Source organism: Leopardus geoffroyi, chromosome B1, assembly GCF_018350155.1.
Source record: "Leopardus geoffroyi isolate Oge1 chromosome B1, O.geoffroyi_Oge1_pat1.0, whole genome shotgun sequence".
NCBI lineage: Eukaryota > Metazoa > Chordata > Mammalia > Carnivora > Felidae > Leopardus > Leopardus geoffroyi.
In genome coordinates, this window is record NC_059327.1 from 785432 (window position 1) to 809183 (window position 23752).

The 23752-nt window shown below is 47.8% G+C and overlaps 1 protein-coding gene and 1 non-coding gene across 10 annotated transcripts in view; one reads left to right on the forward strand and one right to left on the reverse strand.

Annotated features, from left to right (window-relative positions):
* Positions 1-23752, forward strand: part of DLGAP2 (DLG associated protein 2) — a 786292-nt gene that overhangs the window by 421455 nt on the left and 341085 nt on the right. For all 9 annotated transcript variants that reach the window (XM_045451319.1, XM_045451280.1, XM_045451288.1 and 6 more), the window contains one exon: positions 19757-19789. In XM_045451319.1, coding sequence (XP_045307275.1) covers positions 19757-19789 — 33 coding nt within the window. The remainder of the gene's footprint in view (positions 1-19756; positions 19790-23752) is intronic.
* Positions 6952-7036, reverse strand: TRNAQ-UUG. Its single transcript has one exon. It is a non-coding gene; the product is annotated as a tRNA-Gln (tRNA).

The following is a 23752-nucleotide window of genomic DNA, read 5'->3' on the forward strand; positions in this document are numbered from 1 at the left end:
TTGTGAAACCATCACCACCCCTACTTAGTTTTAGCACGTTTTTGTCCCCCACAGAAGAAATCTTGGGGGCATAGGCCCATTAAGCATCACTTCCTATTCCACGCCCACCGTTCACTGGCCCTGGACAACCACTGTTGTGCTCCGTGTGTCCACAAATTTGTCTGCTCTGGACGTTTCAGATAAAGTGAATGCTACGGGACTAGTGGTCAACATTTTGTGCACCCTTCACCCAGCACAGTGCTTCCCAGGTCTATGCATGCTGTAACATGTATCAGAACTTCATTCTTTTCATGCCTGAATGCGATTTCACTGTATGGATATTCTCAATTGTGTTTGTCCATCTATCGAGTAATGGGCATTTGAGCTGTGTCTTCTTTTTGGCCCTGGTGAGCCACATGCTGTGAATACTGCTGTGTGAGTTTTGTATGTGTTCCACTAACTTTTGTTGCATGTTTGGCTCACCCTGTGCCACGTGGTATATTTACAAAAGTAGATCTGGTCTTGCCTCTGCTTGAAGGAGTCCTCCGTTTAATGGGGTAAGCTGTGGTCCCATGAAAACAGGCCCTGTGACTGTGTCATTAATTACTGGAATGTCCTGCGTAACATCAGGATCTCCAGGAGACCCTGGGTGGGGGGCTGTGTGACTGAGCTCAGTGTAAAACAGTGCAGGGTGGGTAGCAGCGGGGTCACAAAGCATCTGGGTTGCGTTTAAGAGAACCTGAGGTTAGGAAGTCATTGAGGCAGGACTCAGCCTCGGAACTTCTGAAGCCCATGTCTGAAGGCTCTACTCTAATTTTGCTCCAGTTTATGGTTATTAACAGATGATCTTGTCAACAAGAGCTTACTGAGTACCTGTCCAGTGGCTTTCTAAGCAACTAAAGGAAAATAGGGAGAACATAAGGTCGCCTTAAGGATCTCACTTCCTACTTGACAAAGTATGTTACAAACCGGAGATGTGAAAAGTGCTGTGTTAACCCACAGGACTGCGGCATAAGCTATGTGCTCTGTGTCCTCTACAAGACGGTGTCCTACGGATGCATGTGAACTATAAAAATCATCCCTGTGAAACGAGGGACTCAATATGCCCCAAGGGCCTCCACTGGGGTGATTCTAATGTGATTGATCAGTTGGTGCGCGCTGATGACACTATTGAAACTCCCAAATGAACATCTACATGTTTTCAAAGACAAAACGTCAGAGAGAAATTCTTCATTACTATAGAGCCTAAAATGGTTGAGAAAAACTGAGTGAAAAGGGGCTCTCCCCTCCTTCCAAGGGGAAGGTACTACATGGGCCTGGTCATAGGCGGAGTATTGGTTCCCTGGGGCTGCTGTACCAAAGTACCATGGACCTGGGGGCTCAGACTGCAGAGACCTGTTGCGTCACATTCTAAGCCCAGAAGTCTAACCCAGGGGTCAGCGGCAGCTCCTGCTGAGCCACAGGAGGGTCCATCACAGGCCTTCCTTGCCCTGGCGGTCCCCTGGCTTGAGCAGATCTTCACACGGCATTCTCCTGTCTGTACCTCTGTGTCCACGTATCCCCTCTGTATAAGGACACCAGTCATACTGGAGTAGGGACCCTGGAATGACCTCGCTGTAACTTCACTAATTCCATCTGCAGTGACCCTATTTCCAAATAAAGTCCTGGTCTGAGGTGTGGCAGGGAGGGGGTGGGGAAGTTAGGGTTTCAACATGTGAGCTTTGAAGGCCATAGTTCAATCTTGATTCCAATTCTAAAATCCCATGTCAGAGAATGGTTTGAAAACAAGGCTTAAAATTATATCCCTCGATCTGAATTTGATTTTGGGACTGCTAATGAATTTGGTTTTTTACTTAACTTTGACATAAAGTGTGAGATGGTGAGAATTAACCCAGAATGAAGAGATCTTTGGCCTGGGGCTCTGTGTATGTTCTTGAGTGAGTAAGGGCACAATGTCTATAGCAGGTGCAGTGTGGACACTTTTTAATGTTCTGTTAATATAATACTGGGTTTAGGAGACCCCTCATTTCTTCCTTGGAGTCATTACAGGTGGTCCCTGCCGATGCCCACCTACGTGAACACTGCAGGAAGTAGAATCTGGTTCATCTGGGGGTCCTCTGATGCACTTCCATCCTGGGTGGGGAACAGTCAGCTCCTAAAATCTTTAGCTCTGCATTGGGCTTAGTCATTTGTAATGGGCTTCATCTTAACTAACGGAAATGACTTGTACTAACTGCATAATTTTAATTTCTCAGAGCATGAATGTGATTTAGATTTCAGGTCAGCAAAAAATATGTAGGTGGTAAAAAAAAAAAAAAGTAATCAATCCTGGAAACATTCAGATTGTCCTTATTTAATTTTATAGTTCAGTGCTACCTACACTGTTAAATCTGGTGATTCAATTTTCACAACCTAGAAATACAGAGAAAAATACAGCTGTCACACTGTTCAAGTGACTTTTCTAATAAATGTTTTTGAAGTTTTAATATGACAGTATACATCAATTATGAGCATTACCTCTGTTGTAAATGTTTCTTTATGATACGAGATTATCTCTGAGAGTTCTGTGGGGAAAGATGTGCATTTAAGACTTGCTTTGATGATTGGCATTTCAGTGTGATTTGGTGTAATGGGATTTAATTTATTTGTAGATAAACTTACCTAAAGGGACCAACACAAGAACAGAAATCTCATAGCTTATATAAACAACGGAAAATTAATTAACATGGAAGCACTAATTAGTTTATCCAATTTGCTGGCAGAGCTCTGGGCACTGAGGTACTGAGGGGAAGAGGCTCTGTGTTGGGAGGTGGGTGGAGGAGACGGGCAGAGAGGAGGCTTGGCGGGCTAGGAGAGGGGCCGTGAAGCCTACTGTCCACAGATTGGAGGAGGCACTGGTGCCCAGATGAGGTCGCCAGCTAGGGGCATGGCCCTGACCTTGTAGCCGGAACGTCGGCTCCCTGTATCACCTGTCTGTCTCCCATCCACACGGTGGGGACGGGCCTGTGTGGCCGACATCACCTGTAGACTAGAGAACATTCCTCCTCTGGAATGCCTCCTCATTCTGTTTCCTTCTAAACATTGCTCAAGGTCATTTGCTCAAAGGCGCTGCCCTCACTTAGAGAGGTAGGTCCTAGCTTTCCGGTCTTGTGCAGCTTTCCTTGGGCGCACTGACCACAGGTGGCATGTTACATTTGTCCTTGGGACTCCCTGATTAATACATGCCTCCCTTACTTGAAGGGAAGCCCTGGGTGTGGGGGAGAGAAACCTGCAATGAATGGATGAATGAGTGAATGAATGAATGAGGGAGGGAGGGAAGGAAGGAAGGAAGGAAGGAAGGAAGGAAGGAAGGAAGGAAAATCTCCCCGGCTGGTTCAATATCATCTCAAGCATTCTGCTCTCTGCAAACGTGTTCCTGACCTGTCCCCAGGCAAACTCCAGCATTCTTAACCCTATTTTCCACTTTCCATTACTGTATTTCATTGTGCGTACATGTTCCCTCCTCCACGGACATGGGCTCCTCGCACTCAGCGACTCAGCGTGGGGCCTGCCTCACGGTGGGCTCTCACAATCTTCGCACTAAATGAAGAGGGGGCGACCAATGAGCGGGGAGCAGGTGGGAGCCTCCAAACCCTAACACAGATACACTCTGTGCTGAGTTTCACAAAGTGGGAACCCACTGGCCGGCAGAGCTTTTGTGGGGAGGAAATGGGATTCTGCCAGGCCTTGGCACCTGTATATTTTACTAAAGCTGCACTACGTCCCTTTCCACAAATACCCATAAACCCACATCCTTGCAGACTATGGCCGTTTCCACTGCTGAGCTGCCCAGGACTCTACATTGAGTCATGAGATATGGGGACTGGATTGTGGAGGACAAAGAGCCCCAGCTGGGAGCATTGGCTTTGGGGCAAAGCAGACTGGGCACTGGCTGGCCACGTGACTTGGGGACTTTCAAGTCTTGGACCTTGAGAAGAGGAACACAGGTGGTCAGAGAGGTGGGGGGCGGGGGTGGGGGCTGGCAGCCACCACCCTGGGAAGAAGGACCCAGAGGTACCCATGTTTCTCAGAGGGAGCGCCCAACGCCCCATCTGGCGAGGAGGCCTGTGCACACGCCCAGCGTTTGCTGGACCAGGAACTGACCGCGCTCCTCCTGTTTTTTTCTGTTCTTCCCTGCAGTTGTTTTCTCTGATGGTGATTCTGTTGTTGAGAGCTGCTCATTCCCATCTCAGGTTTCTGGTTCCCTCTCATGATAAGTCATGAAATCAGTTACTTTCCACTTTCCTCACATTAATTTGAGAAGTTGGGTAACGGCATCACTCGTTGGATTTTCCCTGTGTGGCCCTGTTACTTTCCTCAGTGGGATTTAAAACAAACCAATTGGGCATTATTTCCTCGTATTCCACAGCCTACTTGTGTGGGGCCTTCCGTCCCACGATCGCTGCTTTCCTCCTGTCTTCCAGGAGCCCTCAGCAGTCACTGTCTTACCTCTGCACCTTCTCCCAGATGCTCATCCACCTGCTACCACAGAAGTCTTTCTGAAACACAAGTTTGTTTATGTAGCAGCCTTGCTTAACACCCCTGAGTAGCTTCATTGTCCCCGAGGGTGGAGCCCCACCCCTGGGACTTATTCTTTTATTAAGCAAATTAAGCAAGCCGATTAGGCCCCTAGAATGTGACCCTGCCTGCCCTTCCTGGTTCAAGCTCTGCTTCAGATGTGCCCAGCCATCTTTAGGCTTGCCTATATGCTGGAGGCTCGTTCTTGTTTCAGAGGACATGATGCAGGTACAGGGTGGATTTATTCGTGCACATATGCGTCTTCTGCACAACTGACTCTGTACTCCAGTTCGCAGCCCGTGTTGGACACTGTAGCCGGGGGCTCAAATAATCATTGTACAAATGATGCATCATAGGCCATTTTCACTTAACATTGCGTAACGTGGATTGTAGATGTGCACTAAAGGCTGTGCGTACGTATGTATATATATGTGTGTGTGTGTACATATATGTACATACGTATGTATGTATGTATGTGTGTGTGTACATATATGTATACACACATACATATATAATCATGTATATTCATTATACAATTATATATACTTATACATATGTATACAATTTGTGTGTGTGTGTGTGTGTGTGTGTATATATAATCTCCTGAGGGAGAGAGACGATTCTAATGAGACTCAAGTATTACAAAAGTTGCTGCAGAAGCACAGAGAAGGAGCCATTTAATTCATTATGGAGCCCTACAGCTAACTTCCTGAAAGGATTGACATTTACAATGCATCTTAAAGAATGAATAGAATTTCAGCAAATGGTGCTGAATATCCTCACACAAAGGAATAAGGTTGGGCCCTTACCTCACATCATATGTAAAAATTAAAGTAAAATGCAGCAAAGATTTCAACGTAAGAGCCAAAATTATAAAATGAACACAAATCTTTGAGCTTTTAGATTAAGTAATGATTGAGCATCTGACTCTTAATCTCTTGATCAAGCCTCACATCAGGCTCTGTGCTGAGCATGCAGCCTGCTAAAGATTCTCCCTGTCTCCCTGCCCCTCCCCCACTTGTGTGTGTGTGCATGCTCGTTCTAAAAATAAATAAATAAAAGTTTTAAGAAGATAAAGTAATGGTTTCTTAGGGAACCAAAAGCACAAGCAACAAAACGACTAATTGAACTTCATTAAAATTAAAAATGTTTCAGAGGTCACCATCAAGAAAGTGAAAAGAAAACCCACAGAATAGGGAAAATGTTTGCAAATCATATAATATATACAACTCAATATTAAAAAGACAAATAAGCCAATAAAAGAATGAACAAAGGGGGCGCCTGGGTGGCGCAGTCGGTTAAGCGTCCGACTTCAGCCAGGTCACGATCTCGCGGTCCGTGAGTTCGAGCCCCGCGTCGGGCTCTGGGCTGATGGCTCAGAGCCTGGAGCCTGTTTCCGATTCTGTGTCTCCCTCTCTCTCTGCCCCTCCCCCGTTCATACTCTGTCTCTCTCTGTCCCAAAAATAAATAAATGTTGAAAAAAAAAATTAAAAAAATAAATAAATAAAAAATAAAAGAATGAACAAAGGACTTTGAATAGATATTTCTCTGAAGAAGGCATACAGACAGCCTATAAGTACAAGGAAAGGGGTACAACATCACTGTATGTCAGAGAAATGCAAATCAAAGCCACATTGGGATACTATTTCACACCCATTAGGGTGGCTTTCATCAGAGATAGCTAGTAACAAGTGTTGGCCAGACAATGGAGAAATTGGAACCCTCACACTCTACTATTGTTTGGGAATGTAAAATGGTGTAGCCACTTGTGAAAACAGTTTGGTGTTTCCTCAAAATGCTAAACATAGAGTTACCATATGACCAGAAATTCCATTCCTTGGTGTATATCCAAGAGAAGTGAAACATAAGTCCACTCAAAAACTTGAACATGAATATTTAGAGGGGCATTATTCATAAGAGTCAAAAAGTGCAAACAACCCAAGTATCCAACAACCAAGAAATGGGTAAATAAATGATGAATATCCATACATTGGAATATTATTTAATGATCAAAAGGAAGTATGACACATGCTATATAGCAGAATAAACCTTGAAAGCATCTTGCTAAGTGAAGTTGGTCACATATTATAAGCATATAGGATTCCAGTCACATAAATTGTTCAGAATGGGCAAATATATACAGAAATTAGCAGAGTGGTTTCCGGGGGCTGAGAAGATGAGGACCGGAGGTGGACTGCTAAAGGGTAGAGGATGGAAATGTTCTCAGATTGATTGTGGCAATGGTCTCACATCTCTGTGAATATGCTGAAAGCCACTGAATTGTACACTTTATTTTATTATTATTTTTTAAATGTTTATTCATTTTTGAGAGACAGGGCATGAGCAGGGGAGGGGCAGAGAGAGAGGGAGACACAGAATCCGAAACAGGCTCCAGGCTCTGAGCTGTCAGCAGAGAGCCCGAGGTGGGACTCGAACCCACGAACCATGAGATCATGACCTGAGCCAAAGTCGGACGCTCAACCGACTGAGCCACCCAGGTGCCCTTGAATTGTACACATTAAATGGGTGAATTGTATGGTATGTAAGTGGTATCTGAAAAGAGCTGTTATTTTTTTATTTGTATTTTTTAAGTTTATATATTTATTTTGAGAGAGAGACACAGAAAGCAAGCAGAGAAGTAGGAAAAAGAGAGAGAGAGAGAGAGAGAGAGAGAGAGAATATCTCAAGCAGGCTCCACACTGTCATTGCAAATCCTGATGCGGGGCTCAAACTTGTGAACCATGAGCTTGGACCTGAACTGAAACCAAGTGTCAGCACTTAACTGACTGAGCCACCAGGCACTCCCAGAGCTGTTATTTCTAAAAATCACTAAGGAAAAAGGAGGAGTAGTCATTTGCCAGACAAGGGCAGAAGGACGCACTCATGAATGATGCAGTGTGCAAAGACCCAGGGCTACACAACAGCCTGGCTTGATGTGAGAGGGCTGTGTGGTCCTGGGTGGGTGTAGTGCAGCCTAGCGGAGGGTGGGAGAGGTGCCTTCTATTCCTCGCTGAGAAGTGAAGGCTGTTATAATTTAGGAAATCGGTCTCCTGACAGGTCAGAGCAGAGGAGTAATGACACTTTTAACTTTCGCATTAAAATTTTGTGTTGAATTTTGTTCCTGTTATTTGTGTACTATCAATGACTGCCTTTCAACTCAAATGAGCACATTTGTCTCCATAAATATAGTAAATGTGTTATGGATAGGGTCCCTGTCTGTGTCTTCTAAACACTTTGTAGTCACCCTGTTAAATTTGGTCACTTTCATGTTCAGGATGTGTATAATTCGCCCAAATAAAATCAATAATTTAAAAATATTTTTAAGTTTATTTATTTTCAGAGAGACAGTGTGAGCAGAGGAAGGCCAGAAAGAGGGAGAGAGAGAATCCCAAGCAGACTCTGCACTGTCAGCACAGAGCCCAGTGCAGGGTTCAAACTCATGAAATCATGAGATCATGACCTGAGCTGAAACCAAGTAGGAGGCTTAACCAATTGAGCCACCCAGGCATCCCAAAATTGATAAATTAAGGAGAGAAATTATCCTAAATCTGGAAGAGTTCTAGAAGCTGTCAGCCAAATCTGGAACTGTATAAATGAGTTTCTCACCTATAACAGTTCCGCTCGGGACCATGAGAAACTGAGTTGATGCTTTCGGCTACATTACTGCTTTTCAGGTTTTCATCCCTCAATACTCTCCATGCCTTTCTACTAATACAACTTGTCCACGGCTGCCAAAATCTTGATGAATCTCTTAGCCACATTTCACCTCAGCTGACCTTCTGAATTCGGGGGTCACTGCTGCTGTTCTAGACAGGATTTCATCATAAAGTATGAGTTTAGGAGTCCATATTTTAAATCACTTTCAGACTTGGAGACCAAGCTTCCACTGTAGCTGTGTTTGGCTCCAACTCAAGGTAATACTTCATATAGTCTGAACTATCACAAGGACTTACTCTCTTCGAAAAATAAATTCAAGATAAATTCAAAAACATTTGTAAAGACCCTATACTTTGTCAGGTAGGTGTAACTGCCTTTCAACTTCATCCACTGCCTACAAGTGACATAAATGGAAAAGAAATAGGTTATGATGGGTCAAAACATAGAAAATACAAATTCAAGTAAAATTAAAGTATGACAGCCACTACCTAGCGAATATTGTTTTAAATTTTACAGCGGAGTTCTTTCTGTACAGCAGTGTGAGTAATGATCCCAGACATGTCAAATAAATAACAGCCGCTGTCCATGGTACTAAATAACGCCGTGCGTATCAACTCTCGTGAATCCTGCTATGATAAGTGAATACCTTGCCACGAACAAAGAAAGAGGCTTAAAAATAAGTGATATTTTGCTGACACTTTTTGAACAAACCAAGGACATACTGATGCCAGGGAAAGGATATTTGATACAAAAGGCTCTAGTGGAAATATTTATGGCTTGTGGAAGTGAAAGTTAGCCCTGAAGCAATCTTGGACCTTCCATTACCCATGGGGCTTTGATAAGGCTCTTGTCCTGGGTTTACTTATGTCATCCCAGTATTGCAGACTGTGTGGTATTTTTGTCATTTTGTATGGATTTACGTGAACTTGGCGATAATAAATTAGGCCAAGTCCTCTGAGGCTAATACTTATTCTCTGTGTATGATTATCAGAAATATATATGGAATATGAATGCTTATTTTTAAAAACATGAGCACCTGTGGACATGCCATGCCACATTGGAAGGATACACACTGCACACACATACTTCTGCGTATGAGTCTTATATCTGTGCTGATGTGTGTGTGAGGCATATAAATAGAAGCATGCATATGCTTATGTATGTTTTTATGTATTTACATTTGTGGTTGAATATTTATATATCTATATGTATCTATACATGTATTTGTATATTTATAATGAGATCCCTATGGAAATAGTAGGCAAATGACTATACATTCGTGTGAATGTAGTCAGTATGGCACAAAATGTGTAAGAGATGTTGACAAGATAATGTTGACATTACTTATAGTTGGAATTATTTATAGTACAATGTAAATCTTAGGGACACTTCCTTTTCAGAGGGGGAATTGTGTTCAAAGACTGCTCTGATGCTGAAACCTATCTGGGTACAAGTTCTGGGGAGACCCAGCCTTGGCCTCTGGACACCCCCAGTCTAGAGGGGAGAGAACACCACTTCAGCCACATATTCACACGTAAAGAACTTCATGATCCAAAAGGAAGAAGCAGAAACTAGTGCTTCTGCCTGGTGCACTGGTGGCAACTGCCAGCCAGGGCTGCGTTCCATGAGGCTGGTCCTCGGGGTAGGGGGCAGAGTTCCCAGCAGAGATGCCGAGCAGTCAGTGTGGCATATATTGGTTCTGGGATGTCACATATTGGCCAGACCGAGTGGCCTCTCAGTGGGTGCTGCCTCACCCAGTTCTGTCTCTTATCACACGTGGCAGCTGGTCCATTGCCATGTTTGTTCCAATGGCTCCCACCCTCCTGTTTTACCTCGTACCCATACCTGGCACATCTTCTAATGTGGGGCATAACGGGTACTTGTGTCCTGCCCGAGATACTGCAAAGGGTACCACCTTTGCTGCTGGCTAATGGATCCTGGTACATATTATTATGTACATTTTGTGCATTTTGGTGATGAAACTCCTCATGGTGATAAGAATCGTGAGTGTTGTGATTTATTTAACACACATTCATCGAGTATCTGTTGTGTGACAGGAACTATTTTAGATCTGGTGATAGAGGAACACAGTAAACAAGAATCATGCTCTCATTGTGTTTGCATTCTGTTGGGTGGGAAAGAGATGAATGTCAAGTCTTTAACCAGATGCACAAATAAATCAGTAATGAGTTTGAGGATGAACATGAGATAGGGCACTGGATAGAGACAACAGCAGAGGAGTTTGTTAAGGATGAATTTCTCAGAGCAGAGGGGGCAGCCCTGTGGTAAGGTCTGAAGGAAGAACATTCCTGAGAGAGAACATCAGATACAAGTCCTCCTGGCCACCAGTACGTTGAGGACAGAGCCTTGTAGCCAGTGCCGATGTCAGAAGGAACAGGGGTCAGAACCTCTCAGGCACTGGGAGAACTTTAGCTGTTTTCTTAAGTGTGAGGGGGACCCACCAGAGGGCTCTCAGAGGGTGCAGCATGGTCTGACTTACGCTGTGGAGTTGCCATGCTGGACACCAGGCTGGACCTAGGAGCACCCAGCAGGCTCACCCCGGTGGAGGGCATGTCGGGTAGCTCTGGTACATGGTCTTGGCAGTTAGGATGGAGGCAGGGAGTGGGTTCATGGTGAATTTTGGAGTTACAATTTGAGAGAACTAATGATTAATTGGATGTAGGAGGGAAAGGAAATCATCAAAAACTATACCTATATTTTAGCCTTGATTAACTATGTGGATCATGATGAGATAGTGAAGTCTTGAGATACTGACCGCTAGGGACCCAAACATACTCTCCAGGTTGAGTGAAAACCTGTGCATCCAGAAGGTTTTTAGGGCAGTGAATCTACTGTGTAGGATCCTGTAACGGCAGATACAAGACATGGTGCGTTTGTCCAAACCCGTAGAATGTACGACACCAAGAGGGACCCTGATGTAAATTGCAGAATCTGGGTGATGACGTGTCCGTGTGGGCTCATCAGCTGTAACAAATGCACTGTCTGGCGGGGACGCTGGTGGAGGGGGAGGCTGTGTCGGCGGGGGAGGCAGGGACTTAAGGGAAGTCTCTGCACCTTTCATTCAGTTTGGCTGTGAAACTAAAACAGGCTCTAAAAAGTAAAATCTGTACAAAATAAAACAAGGCCAAACAACCAGTCCATCTGTCTTCACATGTTGCAGATTTAATTGGTAGGATTTACGTGGTTCTTACAGTTTGGGCTTGTGCAACAGGCAGGATCAGCTTGGCGTCATCATGCAGAGAAGGTCACTCATGGGTCATATTATCTGTGGTAGAATCATCTGCACTTTTGATGGCTCACTTTAGTGGCAATATGAAGGACTCTCTTCGTTCGGGATGCTATAACAAAGTACGGCACACTGGGGGGCTTATCAGCATCAGAAATGTGTTTTCCCATAGTTTCAGAGGCTGGGAGTCTGGGACCAGATGCCAGTGAGGTCAGCTCCTGGTGAGGACCTCTTCCGGGGTGTCCTCACTTGGAAGAGGGAGGGGAGCCCTGGAGTCTCTTTGATAAGAGCACTGATCCCATCGTGGGGTCTCCACCCTCATGACCTCATCACCTTCCAAAGGGCTGGCCTCCTAATACCATCACCTTGCAGGTAAGATTTCAGCATATGAATTTAGGGGGCGGCAGGGGTGGAGACATAGACAATGAGTCCATTGCACATATGACCCAGCAACCCCACTTTTGAGTATACGGACAGAACAAATGAAAGCAAGGACCCAGACCCTGGTACACTATGTTCGCGGCAGCATTACTGACAGTAGCCAGAAGGTGGAAGTGATTCAGAGGTCCAAGGATGGGCAAGCGGTTAGACAAATAGTGGCTTGTCCCTGCAGTAGAACATTAGTCAGCCTTAAACAGGAAGGAAATTCACTCACAGGCTACACGTGGACGAGTCGTGAAGACATTGTGCCCAGTAAGCTGAGCTTGGGGGCTAGGATCTTAGCATATGAAGTGAGGGAGCACAGACCCTCCGTGCACTGTGAGAACCCCTGGAGATCCACAGGAACAGCCCATTGGGAGGCCGTGGTGTGCTGGGCAAGAGTGAGAACTTGGACGCTGGGGACATGGCGCTGTATGTGGTGGGTATGGTTGAATACGGGGGAAAGGCAAACGCCGGGTTGCTCAGGCCCAGACTGAGGGGCGGGGGGCGTCTCTGCCCGAACGGTGGGTCTCAGCGGCCGCTGCTGGGCCTGGGGTCTGCAGATCTGGGCTCGGGGAAGGCTGTTGGCATAAGGGAGTGGCAGTTGAGCCATGAATTTGGGGAGCTCCCCCAAAGAGGCCACGGAAGATGAGGCACCAGTGGACCGAGAGCAGGACCCTGGGGGCATTAGCTTTTAGGAGAGCCGTCCATTGTATTGGCTGTGATGTCACAGTCACTGTACTGGGGTACATCCTTGGGAACCAGAAATCAGGTTCGACACAAGCTTCCTTCATGTGGTTGCAGGGACAGCGGCTGATTTAACGGGGAGATCGGCTTGTGCATGTTTTGTTGGCGAGAACGGAAATGCCAAGAGCACATCATGTTCAGCATTCGTGGGTGCCATGGATGTATTTCAGGAGCAATTCACACAAATAAATTGAAATAAGTTGCTGGTCCTGGCTATTAACTTGCCTGCATGGCTGGCCCGTGACTTCATTTCTTTAGACTTCTCTTTTCCTGACTGAATGAAAGAAATAATAATGCTGGTATTTACATGTAGTTGTCACAGGAGTTAATAAGATCGGAGTCATGAGGAGCTTGAAATTTCGTAGGTAAAATTGGCACAGAACGGAGTGACCCTTGGATTATTTGCAGACAAGCCATTTACTCTGCAGCTCAGTCTTCACCCCGGCGTACCTCTGCCGGCAGTGAGCGTGCATCCCAGCAAGTGATGTCGGGACCCTGGTTTTGCTCAGAGATCCCAGTCGATTATTTAACTTTCCTAAGTCAAACTTACTCTGAAGGTGAATCAGCTCCCCAGAAGCATTCCGGAGTCAAAGATGACATTTAGGGACATGACGGCTGGAAACGGGAGGGGCAATAGCAGGCACTCACAGGTGACTCAGGTCAGAGGCAGCTGGAGGGCCTCCTGGCCCTGCCGAGTGCCTGCTGAGTGCCTGCCGCTCCCACAGTTGTGGACGGTCCAGTGCTCCACACAGCCGTTTGCTGTTCTGGTCACAACTGTGTCCTCAGGGAGAGGGGAGGGACGGAGGGAGGCGTCCTTGGAGATATGTGAGCATCCCACATTAGCGCTATCCTGAAGTTGTGATCGTATGTGTTATGACGGATCCAGAGTGGAGAGAGGTCGATGACCAGCAAACAGGGGCTTCCAGACATCTGTCCGTGGACTTTATATTTTGTTCCCTATGGCCTATTGCTTTATTAAAGCTACTGATTTCTGGGTTTGCCTTCACATTTTTAAATTTTGTATAATAAAATCTCATTGGAATTCTGTTGACATTCAATTATTTGATTGAGTGAATGGTCCTACCCTCCAGTCACCACTTAACAGCGGGGCATACGTGCAGCCAGCTTGTGGCCCAGCTACATGGCTTCTCGTGGGATTTCTTCTCGTGTTTCTCAAGTATTGAAGATTTAACGGGGGTGCACATTAAGAGATGAGAAAGAGATAGCATGGAACAATATTCTGCTTAATGGAACACTTTGAAAATGGTTAGAAATAGAACTTGCATAATTTCCTTCCCCAGACGCGTATGCAGACTCCTTTCCCAAGAGGGCCACACCTCACCTAGAGAACTCCTACTGATCCTTCAAAGCCCCGGTCGCTCTTGCTGTCCCTGCAAGTGCTCCCATCTTCCGGGGCTACATGTGCATTGCTACATTTCTCCTCCCTCAGGCACAGCTCTTACAGTATCGTAACTGGCTCCTATCGTCAGTGTCTGCCCACGTGAGGTGATTCTTATCTTTGTAGAAAAATGATCAGTGAACATTCTTACTGAACTGCTAACATTTGGTGACTGATCACCGTGTGCTAGGTTTGGGGATAAGGCATCTTCATGATTATCCCATTTACTTTTGGAACACCCTTGGAATAGAATCTATTACTCTCCTAGATAGTGTAATCGTGTCCTGTTTATTTTGAAATTGGAACGAGGGCAAACTCAGATGATTGTCATACTAACAGCTAATATTTAGGGACTGGATTTGTGCCACAAATTTTTTTTTCCTTTATACTTAACCTGTTTGCATTTTTAAAATGCTTTTCAAATGAAAAGTTAGCCTAAGTTTGCTGAGAGCTTCAGGTTATACTCCTTGTCCGTAACCCATACTTTCACTCCTGTTGCCACATATCCCTAGAAATCATCTGATATAAATCCACTGTTTGTCATTCTCGGCTTTGCTCTGCATTTATCCGTGTACAGCACCCAGTGTATCATAACAGCATTTTCAGTGCGTATCAGCAGCCCTGGCACACAGTAGGCTCTCTACATGTTGAAAAATATTAACACGCTTTCAAAAATGGAAATGAGATATGATATTCTATGCTTTCCTCTTTTTACTTTTGAATGTTTGAGATATTCCCATTTTAGCTCCTAAGACCCCTGGTGTCAATGGTCGTGACCCAGTTAAGCTGTTCCTTGGCAGATGAATAGGTTACTTGAGCTGTTGTGCCATCATATTATCACATAGCCGTGAAATCATAGAGTTCCATGTCCCGGTCCCATTAAGCGTGTGGACGGGTGATCCTGTTCATGTGATCTTTGTGGAGGGTGTTCACACTGTGTGCGTGTTTGGGGGGCACTAGTGGTGACAGTGCTGCTCTGCCCGCGTGGTGCCCGCAGGTCTGACTCGCTCCCCACCCCCCATCCAGAGGATGGCTTCGCACTCCACCTCTGGTGGCCCCTGTGCTACAGCATTTCCCCGGGATGAGAGCCATGGGGTCTCCTGCAGCTTTGAGACTCGGGAGGACAGACATAAGCTGCGAGGTCTTGGCCCCTGTTAGTCACGGCCCCAGCTGGAGGGAGGCAGGGGAGTATGTGAGGAGCGGCAAATTAATACAGTTGGCACAGGGGCGCCCGGGTGGCTCAGTCGGTTGAGCGTCCAACTTCGGCTCAGGTCATGATCTCACAGTCTGTGAGTTCGAGCCCCGCATCGGGTTCTGTGCTGACCGCTCAGAGCCTGGAGCCTGCTTCGGATTCTGTGTCTCCCTCTCTCTCTGCCCCTCCCCCACTCACACTCTGTCTCTCTCTCTCTGAAAAATAAACAAACATTTAAAAAAAAAAATACAGTTGGCACAGCAGCCCAACGCCGGGCCCTCCACTGCCCCTGCCTGCCTTCCCGCTGCCAACCTGGGTCTGCTGTCCCCTGTCCAGCCACACCGCACAGCCCACGGCCAGCCCCACCCATACCGCCCAGCCCACGGCCAGCACCACCCACACCACCCATGGCAGCACCACCCACACCGCCCAGCCCACGGCCAGCACCACCCACACTGTCCAGCCCACGGCCAGCACCACCCACACCACCCAGCCCACGGCCAGCACCACCCACACCGCCCAGCCCACGGCCAGCACCACCCACACTGTCCAGCCCACGGCCAGCACCACCCACACCACCCAGCCCACGGCCAGCACCACCCACACCGCCCAGCCCACGGCCAGCAACACCCACACTGTCCAGCCCACGGCCAGCACCACCCACACCACCCATGGCAGCACCACCCACACCGCCCAGCCCATGGCCAGCACCACCTACACCGCCCAGCCCACGGCCAGCACCACCTACACCGCCCATGGCAGCACCACCCACACCGCCCAGCCCATGGCCAGCAACACCCACACTGTCCAGCCCACGGCCAGCACCACCCACACCACCCAGCCCACGGCCAGCACCACCCACACCGCCCAGCCCACGGCCAGCAACACCCACACTGTCCAGCCCACGGCCAGCACCACCCACACCGCCCAGCCCACGGCCAGCACCACCCACACCGTCCAGCCCACGGCCAGCACCACCCACACTGTCCAGCCCACGGCCAGCACCACCCACACCGCCCAGCCCACGGCCAGCACCACCCACGCTGTCCAGCCCACAGCGGGAGAGACCCTACATGTGTGCATGTTTCACACTTACACTGAAAGCCACCGCTCTGAAAACACGTGTAGCAATTTAGAGTAACCTCCACACGTAAAATGCCTTACGGACTCACACGGGAGACGTAGCCGTCCCTCACTTTGGGAAGATTATGCCAAAGCAAGAGCGGGTTAGGCTTTCACGGTTCATGTTTTGTAGTTTGGGGAATACGCCGATCCTTCCAGGGCTGCGTCTGGTTCAGGTATAGATTATGGGCACATAAGATCATCAGGCAGATTTCTCTATCTTATGTCAATTAGCATAAGTTAGTGTAGTCTTCTCCTAATTTAAATGAGACTCTGTACTAATGATGATGAATTCACAGTGTATCCAGTTTAATTCCCTTCTACATTGTGTCTCTTTTTTTAATGGGTGTTCCTGAGGGAAGACAGGTTGGCGTAGATCACATGCTCCTCCCTCCCACCCACGTTGGGTAAATACTTAAGCTCATCAAACAGCTCACCTTTCTGTGAAACTTCCCCAGTGCATTTCCGGCAGAAAAAATGGTTGTAACGTGTATGTTCACTGTGCTTTGCGTGAGTCCAGGTAGAGTCCCCAGTGCTGGGCAGGCCTGCTGTCCTTGGGTTTCCGGACAGTCAGCTCCCAGGGCACTTAGGGAGGGGAGAGTCTGGTGCCCTGACGGTCAGGGACTTAGGAGGAAATGTCATTATGATGAGGTCAACAGGCCACCATTGACAGGGGTCACTGGTCTCAGCTTAAATTGTCATCTTGGAATATCTTCCTGATTGGGAGGATGATGATGTCTATGATCCATGTAAAGTGGGGAACAGCACTGGGCCCCAGCCGCCTTCCACACACAGGCTGGCTGGTTCCCTCACGTGAAAACCTGTGCTTGAGACTCGGGGCACATGGAATTTCCGGTGCTCCCTGGGGTCGTTCTCATCAGTGTGGCAGTGGGTCCCCCAGGGATGCGTTTGTCACAGACAAATGGAAGGCCTCACCACCCTGCTAACAGTCCCTGCAGCTCGCGGCAGAAGGCCCACGACAGAGCTTTACAGGAAATAGTTGGACTATACCAAAGAGTGACGAGTTAGTCACGTTGTGTCCTGCCTGGGCTTAGAACACAGAGGATGACGGTTTCTTACCTGTGATCTTGCTGGAAATAATTTTTTTAAGGATAAGGCCTAGATGCATTAATGATGAACTCCAAAATGGCATTTGCTTAAGCCTTGGACTCTGGAGAAGTTAATGTTGCCCGTGGTCAAACTGACATGCTTCCCCAGGCGCCTGGTGATCTTTGATTCACAGAATTGAATTCACTGTCAGTTACTGTGCTCTGATCATTATTGTGTGATCACTGTGCCTTGAACTTGGTGGATAATTCTGACACCTGACCTGTGGTGGGGATTAGATGTACTGAGAAATCCTATATTCCTGGATCAGATTAGCACTTCGGGATGAGTGGGGATGCCAGTGTCTGAACTACGTCCTACTTGAGCAGCCTGGTGTTGAGTTCCGGTCTCTTGTAGGGGAAGGAAGGGTGGACAGAGGTCTTGGCTGAGGCTGGGCTGAGAGGTAAATCTGGCTCTCCCATGTGAGTGGCTCTGAACTCACGGCTGCCCTTGGCCCCAGGCTGCCCGCCTCCCTGGTCCCCTTCCCCAGCTCCTTGGTCTACTAGGGAGACCTGAGCCATCACCTCTTTCTCCCCCATAGACACACATGCCTCCCAGAGGCCCCAGGAGAAGTTCCATTTCTGTCTATCCTGTCACCGTGAGGAGAGCCGGGGCCGGGGGACATCAGGCTCCTGTGTCATCATGTGGCCAGGAAAAGGTCCCTTAGTGCAGGCAGCTCACCCACAGGGGAGGCAACAAGGGGTCTCCAGCATCATCTGGGGTGTGCTCGGCATCATAGCCATGGTGCGCCACGGAGAAGGCAGATAGCGCTGTGCAAGGGGGGCCTGGCTTTTGAGATTTGAGTGATGCTCCTGGGGTGTCGCTGGGCACTGGGCAAGAGGTCCCTACTTCCTGTTTCCTGTGGATCCCCGATCGGTGGTGCTGTGAATTCATTGCTTATCTCTGCATCGATCACTGGCGTCCGCTCCTGTGGCTGCAGGGATGTGGCCTCAGTGCTGTGCCAGCTGCCCTGTGTCCTAACCCTAGGCCTAAGTCCTGAGCCCACGTCTGTGTGCTTCTAGACCTTGGCGTGGTGTCCGAGGGAGCGAGGCCCCTGCACCTAGTTGTGGCCTCTCCGTTGAACACTCTGGCTCCCCCGTTTTCTGGACTCCCTCACTTGTCCCCGCCCAGCCTGTCCTGGCCACCAAGGTGGTCCTACCACAGACTGATGAACACACCACACTCCCCACTTCAGAAACCATTCCAGGCTTCTCATTTTACATTAAAAGAAAAAAAAAAACAAAACCTCTCCGCTCCTTTTATGACTTTCAGTTCCCTTCCCAAACTGTCTCCTCCCCACTTATCTGATGCTGATGCCCGCCAGCCCTGTCCTGTCCTGCAGCCAGACTTGTCACTTGTCACTGGCCGTCTGCCTTCTCCCAAGCCTGTCCTCTGACTTGGATGCTCTTGTGCTATATTCCTCTCTACTGAAAATCCTACGTGTCCTTCACGACTCGGCCCAGACGGTCTCTTCCATGAGCTCTTTGCTGCTCCTTGGGGTTGGAGTGGAAGGAGGCCACATTCCCCCGAGTGCCCGGTGCCTGATGGGCTGAATGAACGCATTTGTCACTCAGCCCTCCCGTCCCTGCGTGGAGGATACCAGTGTCCCCATTCTGGAGCCACGGGGGTGAGTCACCTGCCCAGAGTTACTCAGGAAGGTGGACAGTGACCTGGAGCCAAAGTCTGACCTCTTCCTCCAAAAGACAAATATCTTATAGCCATTTGCACCTACATTTACTGTATTGTGTTTGTTACGGTCATTTCCCTACGTGAATGCCGCAACCCCCAAGTGTCTTGGTGTGTTTTGCAGGGCCTGACGCAGAGGCATGGTCCTGCTCAGTGAGGACACTCAGTGCTTCTAGGCTTCGTGTTTTTACTGAGATATAGTGTCATCCTTTTGCTCATAATTGTGTGTGCCTGGAAGCAGATACGAGAGTTGTAATCATAGTAAAGGTTTAGATGTTAAATTAGGTGATACAACATAACATTTACTTCAGCTAAGTGATTTGTGTTGAGTCATACACAGTCATGAAAACATGTTTAATGTGTGCATGTGCATATGACAAAGAGAGATCGGTATTCTGCTAAAATGTAACATACGAAGTATTTGCTACGGTAGTTTCTCTAAAACGGAGTTTGCTCAGGTGCGGGAGCCGTGCTGGCTGTGGGCGTGGAGATGGCCACCCATGCCTGTGAGGCAGGTGGAAGCAGCTGGACGGCACCCGTCTCTCCAGCGGGCGGTTCTGTCATTGCTGTGTCGTTCAACCTGTGGCGCCAGCTGGAGACCCCTCAGTAACGGCCTCTCTCTCTCTCTCTCTTCTGTTTGCAGAATCCCAGTGCACCCTCTGCGGGGAGCCAGAAGGTGAGTGTACTCGTCCTGACCACCCCTGCCTCCCGCGGGCATGGCGGGGGCTCCACGGTGGCTCATATGTTGTGTTGGACGGTGACAGACGGCGGTGAGGCGCGCCCAAGCGCGCGTTACAAATTGGAAGCATTCTTCAAGGTGTTTGATGGAAAATGGATAAAATCATCTGTGTGGTGTATGGGATGAGGGTAGGGAGGAGGTAATTTCCCTAGGAAAGTGGAATCACGGCCAAATTACAGCATTTTTCCTTTTTGTTTTGGATTTAGAGATTTTCATCCGGTTTCTCCGGGTAATAAATGCCAGCATTAGAAATACGTATTTCTTGGCTTTCGATATATTAGCAAAAGTCCTGATGAGCCTCCTAGGAAATAGGACCTCAGAAAACCATTCCTTAGTATTAGTGACTAAACCTGAGAGACACAGCATGAACTTTGCTGGTGATCAGCGATATTAAACAATGTATGATAATTTGAATTTTATGTGTCTACAATACTTTTCAAAGTAGAGCTCCTGGTTATATGATTTAACTACCTTCCAAAATTGTTAAGGCCAAAATCTGTCACATTTTTCAGTGTCATCATAAAAAATAAAATGTGGTCAGCACAGGACCTCCGCTAATGGGGGCTTTGACCTCATCAGGGATTGATTTCCGGGGTCAGAGCAGTAACTTCTCGCTTGGCGCACTGCAGAAGCCTCACGATGGCCTCTGAAGTATGTCCACGACCCCAAAGTGACCGTGATAAGTGCACGGAGCTATGTAAGTGTAGTCATACTCACTGGGAAGATTTTTACCCACAAGCTGAAAAAAAAAAGTGAATATTGGGTTAACTTGGAAATTCCATCCAACACTCTTGTTTCTTCAGTTTTGTGGTTGAGATATGGCTAAGTTTTCAGAGTTCTTGCTGTGTTGTTTATGGAATTTCTTACGCACGGATACGGCCATGACAAAGTGCACCGAGTTAAAGTGTAAAGTCTTAAGAGTCACTGTTACAGAAAACACGCGACTTTGGACCCCTGGTGTTTCCAGGGTCACAGAAGAGTCGGGCGTCAGAGTCGGGGGTCGCAGAGGGCCCTCCGGGGCAGGTTCCTGATGAGAGCGGCTGCCTCCTGACTGCTCTCCCAGGACCCCTCTCCCAGGTGCTGAGGGTGTGGTGGGTGCCGACAACGTTCTCCAGCGTGTCTGTGTCCTTCCGGCATTCGGAGATTCTATTCCTTCTCCTTGTACAATTTCTGTTGGCTTTCCCACGCCGGGAACGTGCGTGTCACGCGACTGCTCCCTGTGCACTCCCTTTGCCCACTCCCAACATACGCGCTTTTTGCTGAACGTTTTCCGCGTGCTCCGTGCTCTGGAGAAACCCTGAGACATAAGAGAGCTGTACCTCGTGGCTTGTCCACGCCGCATCATGCTTTCTCGTCTGCTTGGCCCTGTTCACAGTGTCTGTCGTCTGCGGTCTGTGTGCGTCCTGTGGTCTTCAGCTCTTTGCTGCTTCGCGCTGTCCTGAGAGAGCAGATTTCGGTTGCCACAAATCGGTAGAGCTCACGTGGGAGGGTGCGGTTGAATCCAGGTGGGAGTCCTCGCTCAGGGATAGGTGTCTGTGTGTTTCTGTGGACGCCCCGGTCGTGGGACCCCGGGGCTGACCTCCACGCCGGGGCCTTCGGCACTGCGGGCTGGGGTGGGGTCCTTCACCTGGAGCGTCCCAGCCCCACCCTGTCCGACATCAGCCCTGTGTCTGCCCGTCCTGGACAGTCGCCGCTGTGCCCCCAGCAGCCTGCTGTTGCCTCACGTCCACATTACAGACATTGTCCATGCACACCCAAGGTGTCACGATGTCGGGAGAAGAGGGAAGAGATATGCCCTTAGTCTGGGGGCAGCTCCAGCTGTAGATGTGAAACGAGACCTGCTTTACTCAAAGAACAACCCCAGTTGTCCAACCCCAGGAGACTGAGGGGCAGGGAGGCTGAGGCCGAGCCTGTGGGGCCATGGGACAGGCTGCCGCCTGTCCCCTTCTCCTCTGGGAGCCCAGTCTCTGCAGCCCATCAGCGTCTCAGATAGGCAAGCACGGTATCCGTGGATCAGAGAAAGGGAGGGAAGATTTGATGGCATGGTCTCAGCTGGGCTTTACTTTTTGAAAGGCAAGGCGCTATCATGCATATTCATACATTTCTAAATCGTTTAAGTAATTAGTCTGAGAGCTGCCTGAGTGCAGTGAGTGGAATCCGAAATCAGTTTTTTTGTTCCGTAGTTTCTTGCAGCTTCTATGAGTTAACTCATAAAGGCTGTTGCACAGAGAGGATCAGAGCCGGAGGCTGGTGCAGAACGCAGTCGGATCGGGGTGCACTGCGCTCATTCCGTCCGCGAGGTTAAGGCATCAACTCATTAAGCTTCTCTCTTTCTTGTCAGAAGGCTGTTAACAGTCTTTCTCTGCTAAACCAGTGAAGTGGGAAACACCTATTTGCATTTTAATGATGAGTTCTCTTGGAGGAAGCTAGTTCTTTGGGTTCAGATTGAATAATTAGCATTGTCTCAGATGATCATATCTGTCAGGCTGCCAGACTAGGAACAAAGTTTATGGGGTCCTGGAGACCTGAGGATGCCACGATTGGGGATCCCTGTTTCTCAGAGAACATACGTTTGTAATTGTACATGAAATGTAGACCACAATTTCAGTATGCAAATTTGCTTATACTTTCTACCTTGCAAGGTTTCTGAAATTTGGATGACTATGTTCTCAACAGGAAAATGTTTAATGGAATTTCTTGTTACTTGTGGGTATCTTTCTTCCTACCAAGAATATACAGACAGTTCAAGTCTGAAAGCTGCAAGGAGGGGCTGCGAGAAGGTGGAGGGGCTCCTGACTCAGCCAGACTCACCGTGCCATGGGCGGGGAGACGGTGACCATAGTGTTTGGCCACACTAGAGACCGATTTAAAAAAACAACAACGTTTAGAATCTGCTAAGGGCATTCTTGTTATAATAGTTAGCGATAGTCCTTGAGTAGTAAGACTGTCCCGATTTGTATCGTGTTCTGAGTGGTTCCTGCTGTCTTTAGACACGGGAGTGACTGCACTTTAACTGGCAAGATCACGCGGTTGGTCTGTGTTGATGCTGTAAGCATGACATGACAGAGGGCCTCGTGTGATACAACCCATCAGTTTGATGCAGGAAAATACTTGAAGAGTATATGATCCTTTCAGACTTTATTGACGGACACATGATAACACTTGCTTTTTAACCAGACCACAGGGAACGTTTCCTAGAACCACAGACGTCAATTCCTGGACACGCCTGTTTGTTTACTTTTTTATGCTTCAATTTGCTCTCCTAGCAAATAGATTTTCTGATATGGGAAGACAGATAATGGTGCCTACAAGGGTTGAGGAAGACTGATTAGAGACCCCTGCAATGGAATAACAGTGCCTTCCATGTACATTACTTAACCCAATTAAAACTAAGGAATAAATTGAGCTACTTAATGTAAATTTGGTGCAAAGGAATAATGCTACACAAACGTTTGGATGGGTTTTAGCCTGAAAGACTTTTAGCGATACTTGCCCTAAGAGCCAAAGGAGACCATTTATGGAGGCATCGATATATAGTAGATTATTTGGAAAATGTTGTTTATAAAAATTCTGGTCCCAGAGCAAAATTCAAGTTCAAAAAAAAAAAAAAAAACCCCACAAAATAAGAGACTTTCTTTTAAAATCTGTTTTGTTTTCTACTTTGATCATTTCAGGACACAAATTGCATACTGCTTTTAGAATTTTGGATAGACATACAGACTATTATATCTCACTACGAATAGAAGGAACCTGATGAGGTTTTGGGGTGATGGTGGGGTGATGGGGTCCAGAGAAAGAATTCTTGAAGACATTTGTGATGCAGAATGGTGATTTTATTAAAGCACAGGGACAGGACCTGTGGACAGGAAGAGCTGCCCTGGGACGCTGAAGAGAGGCTGG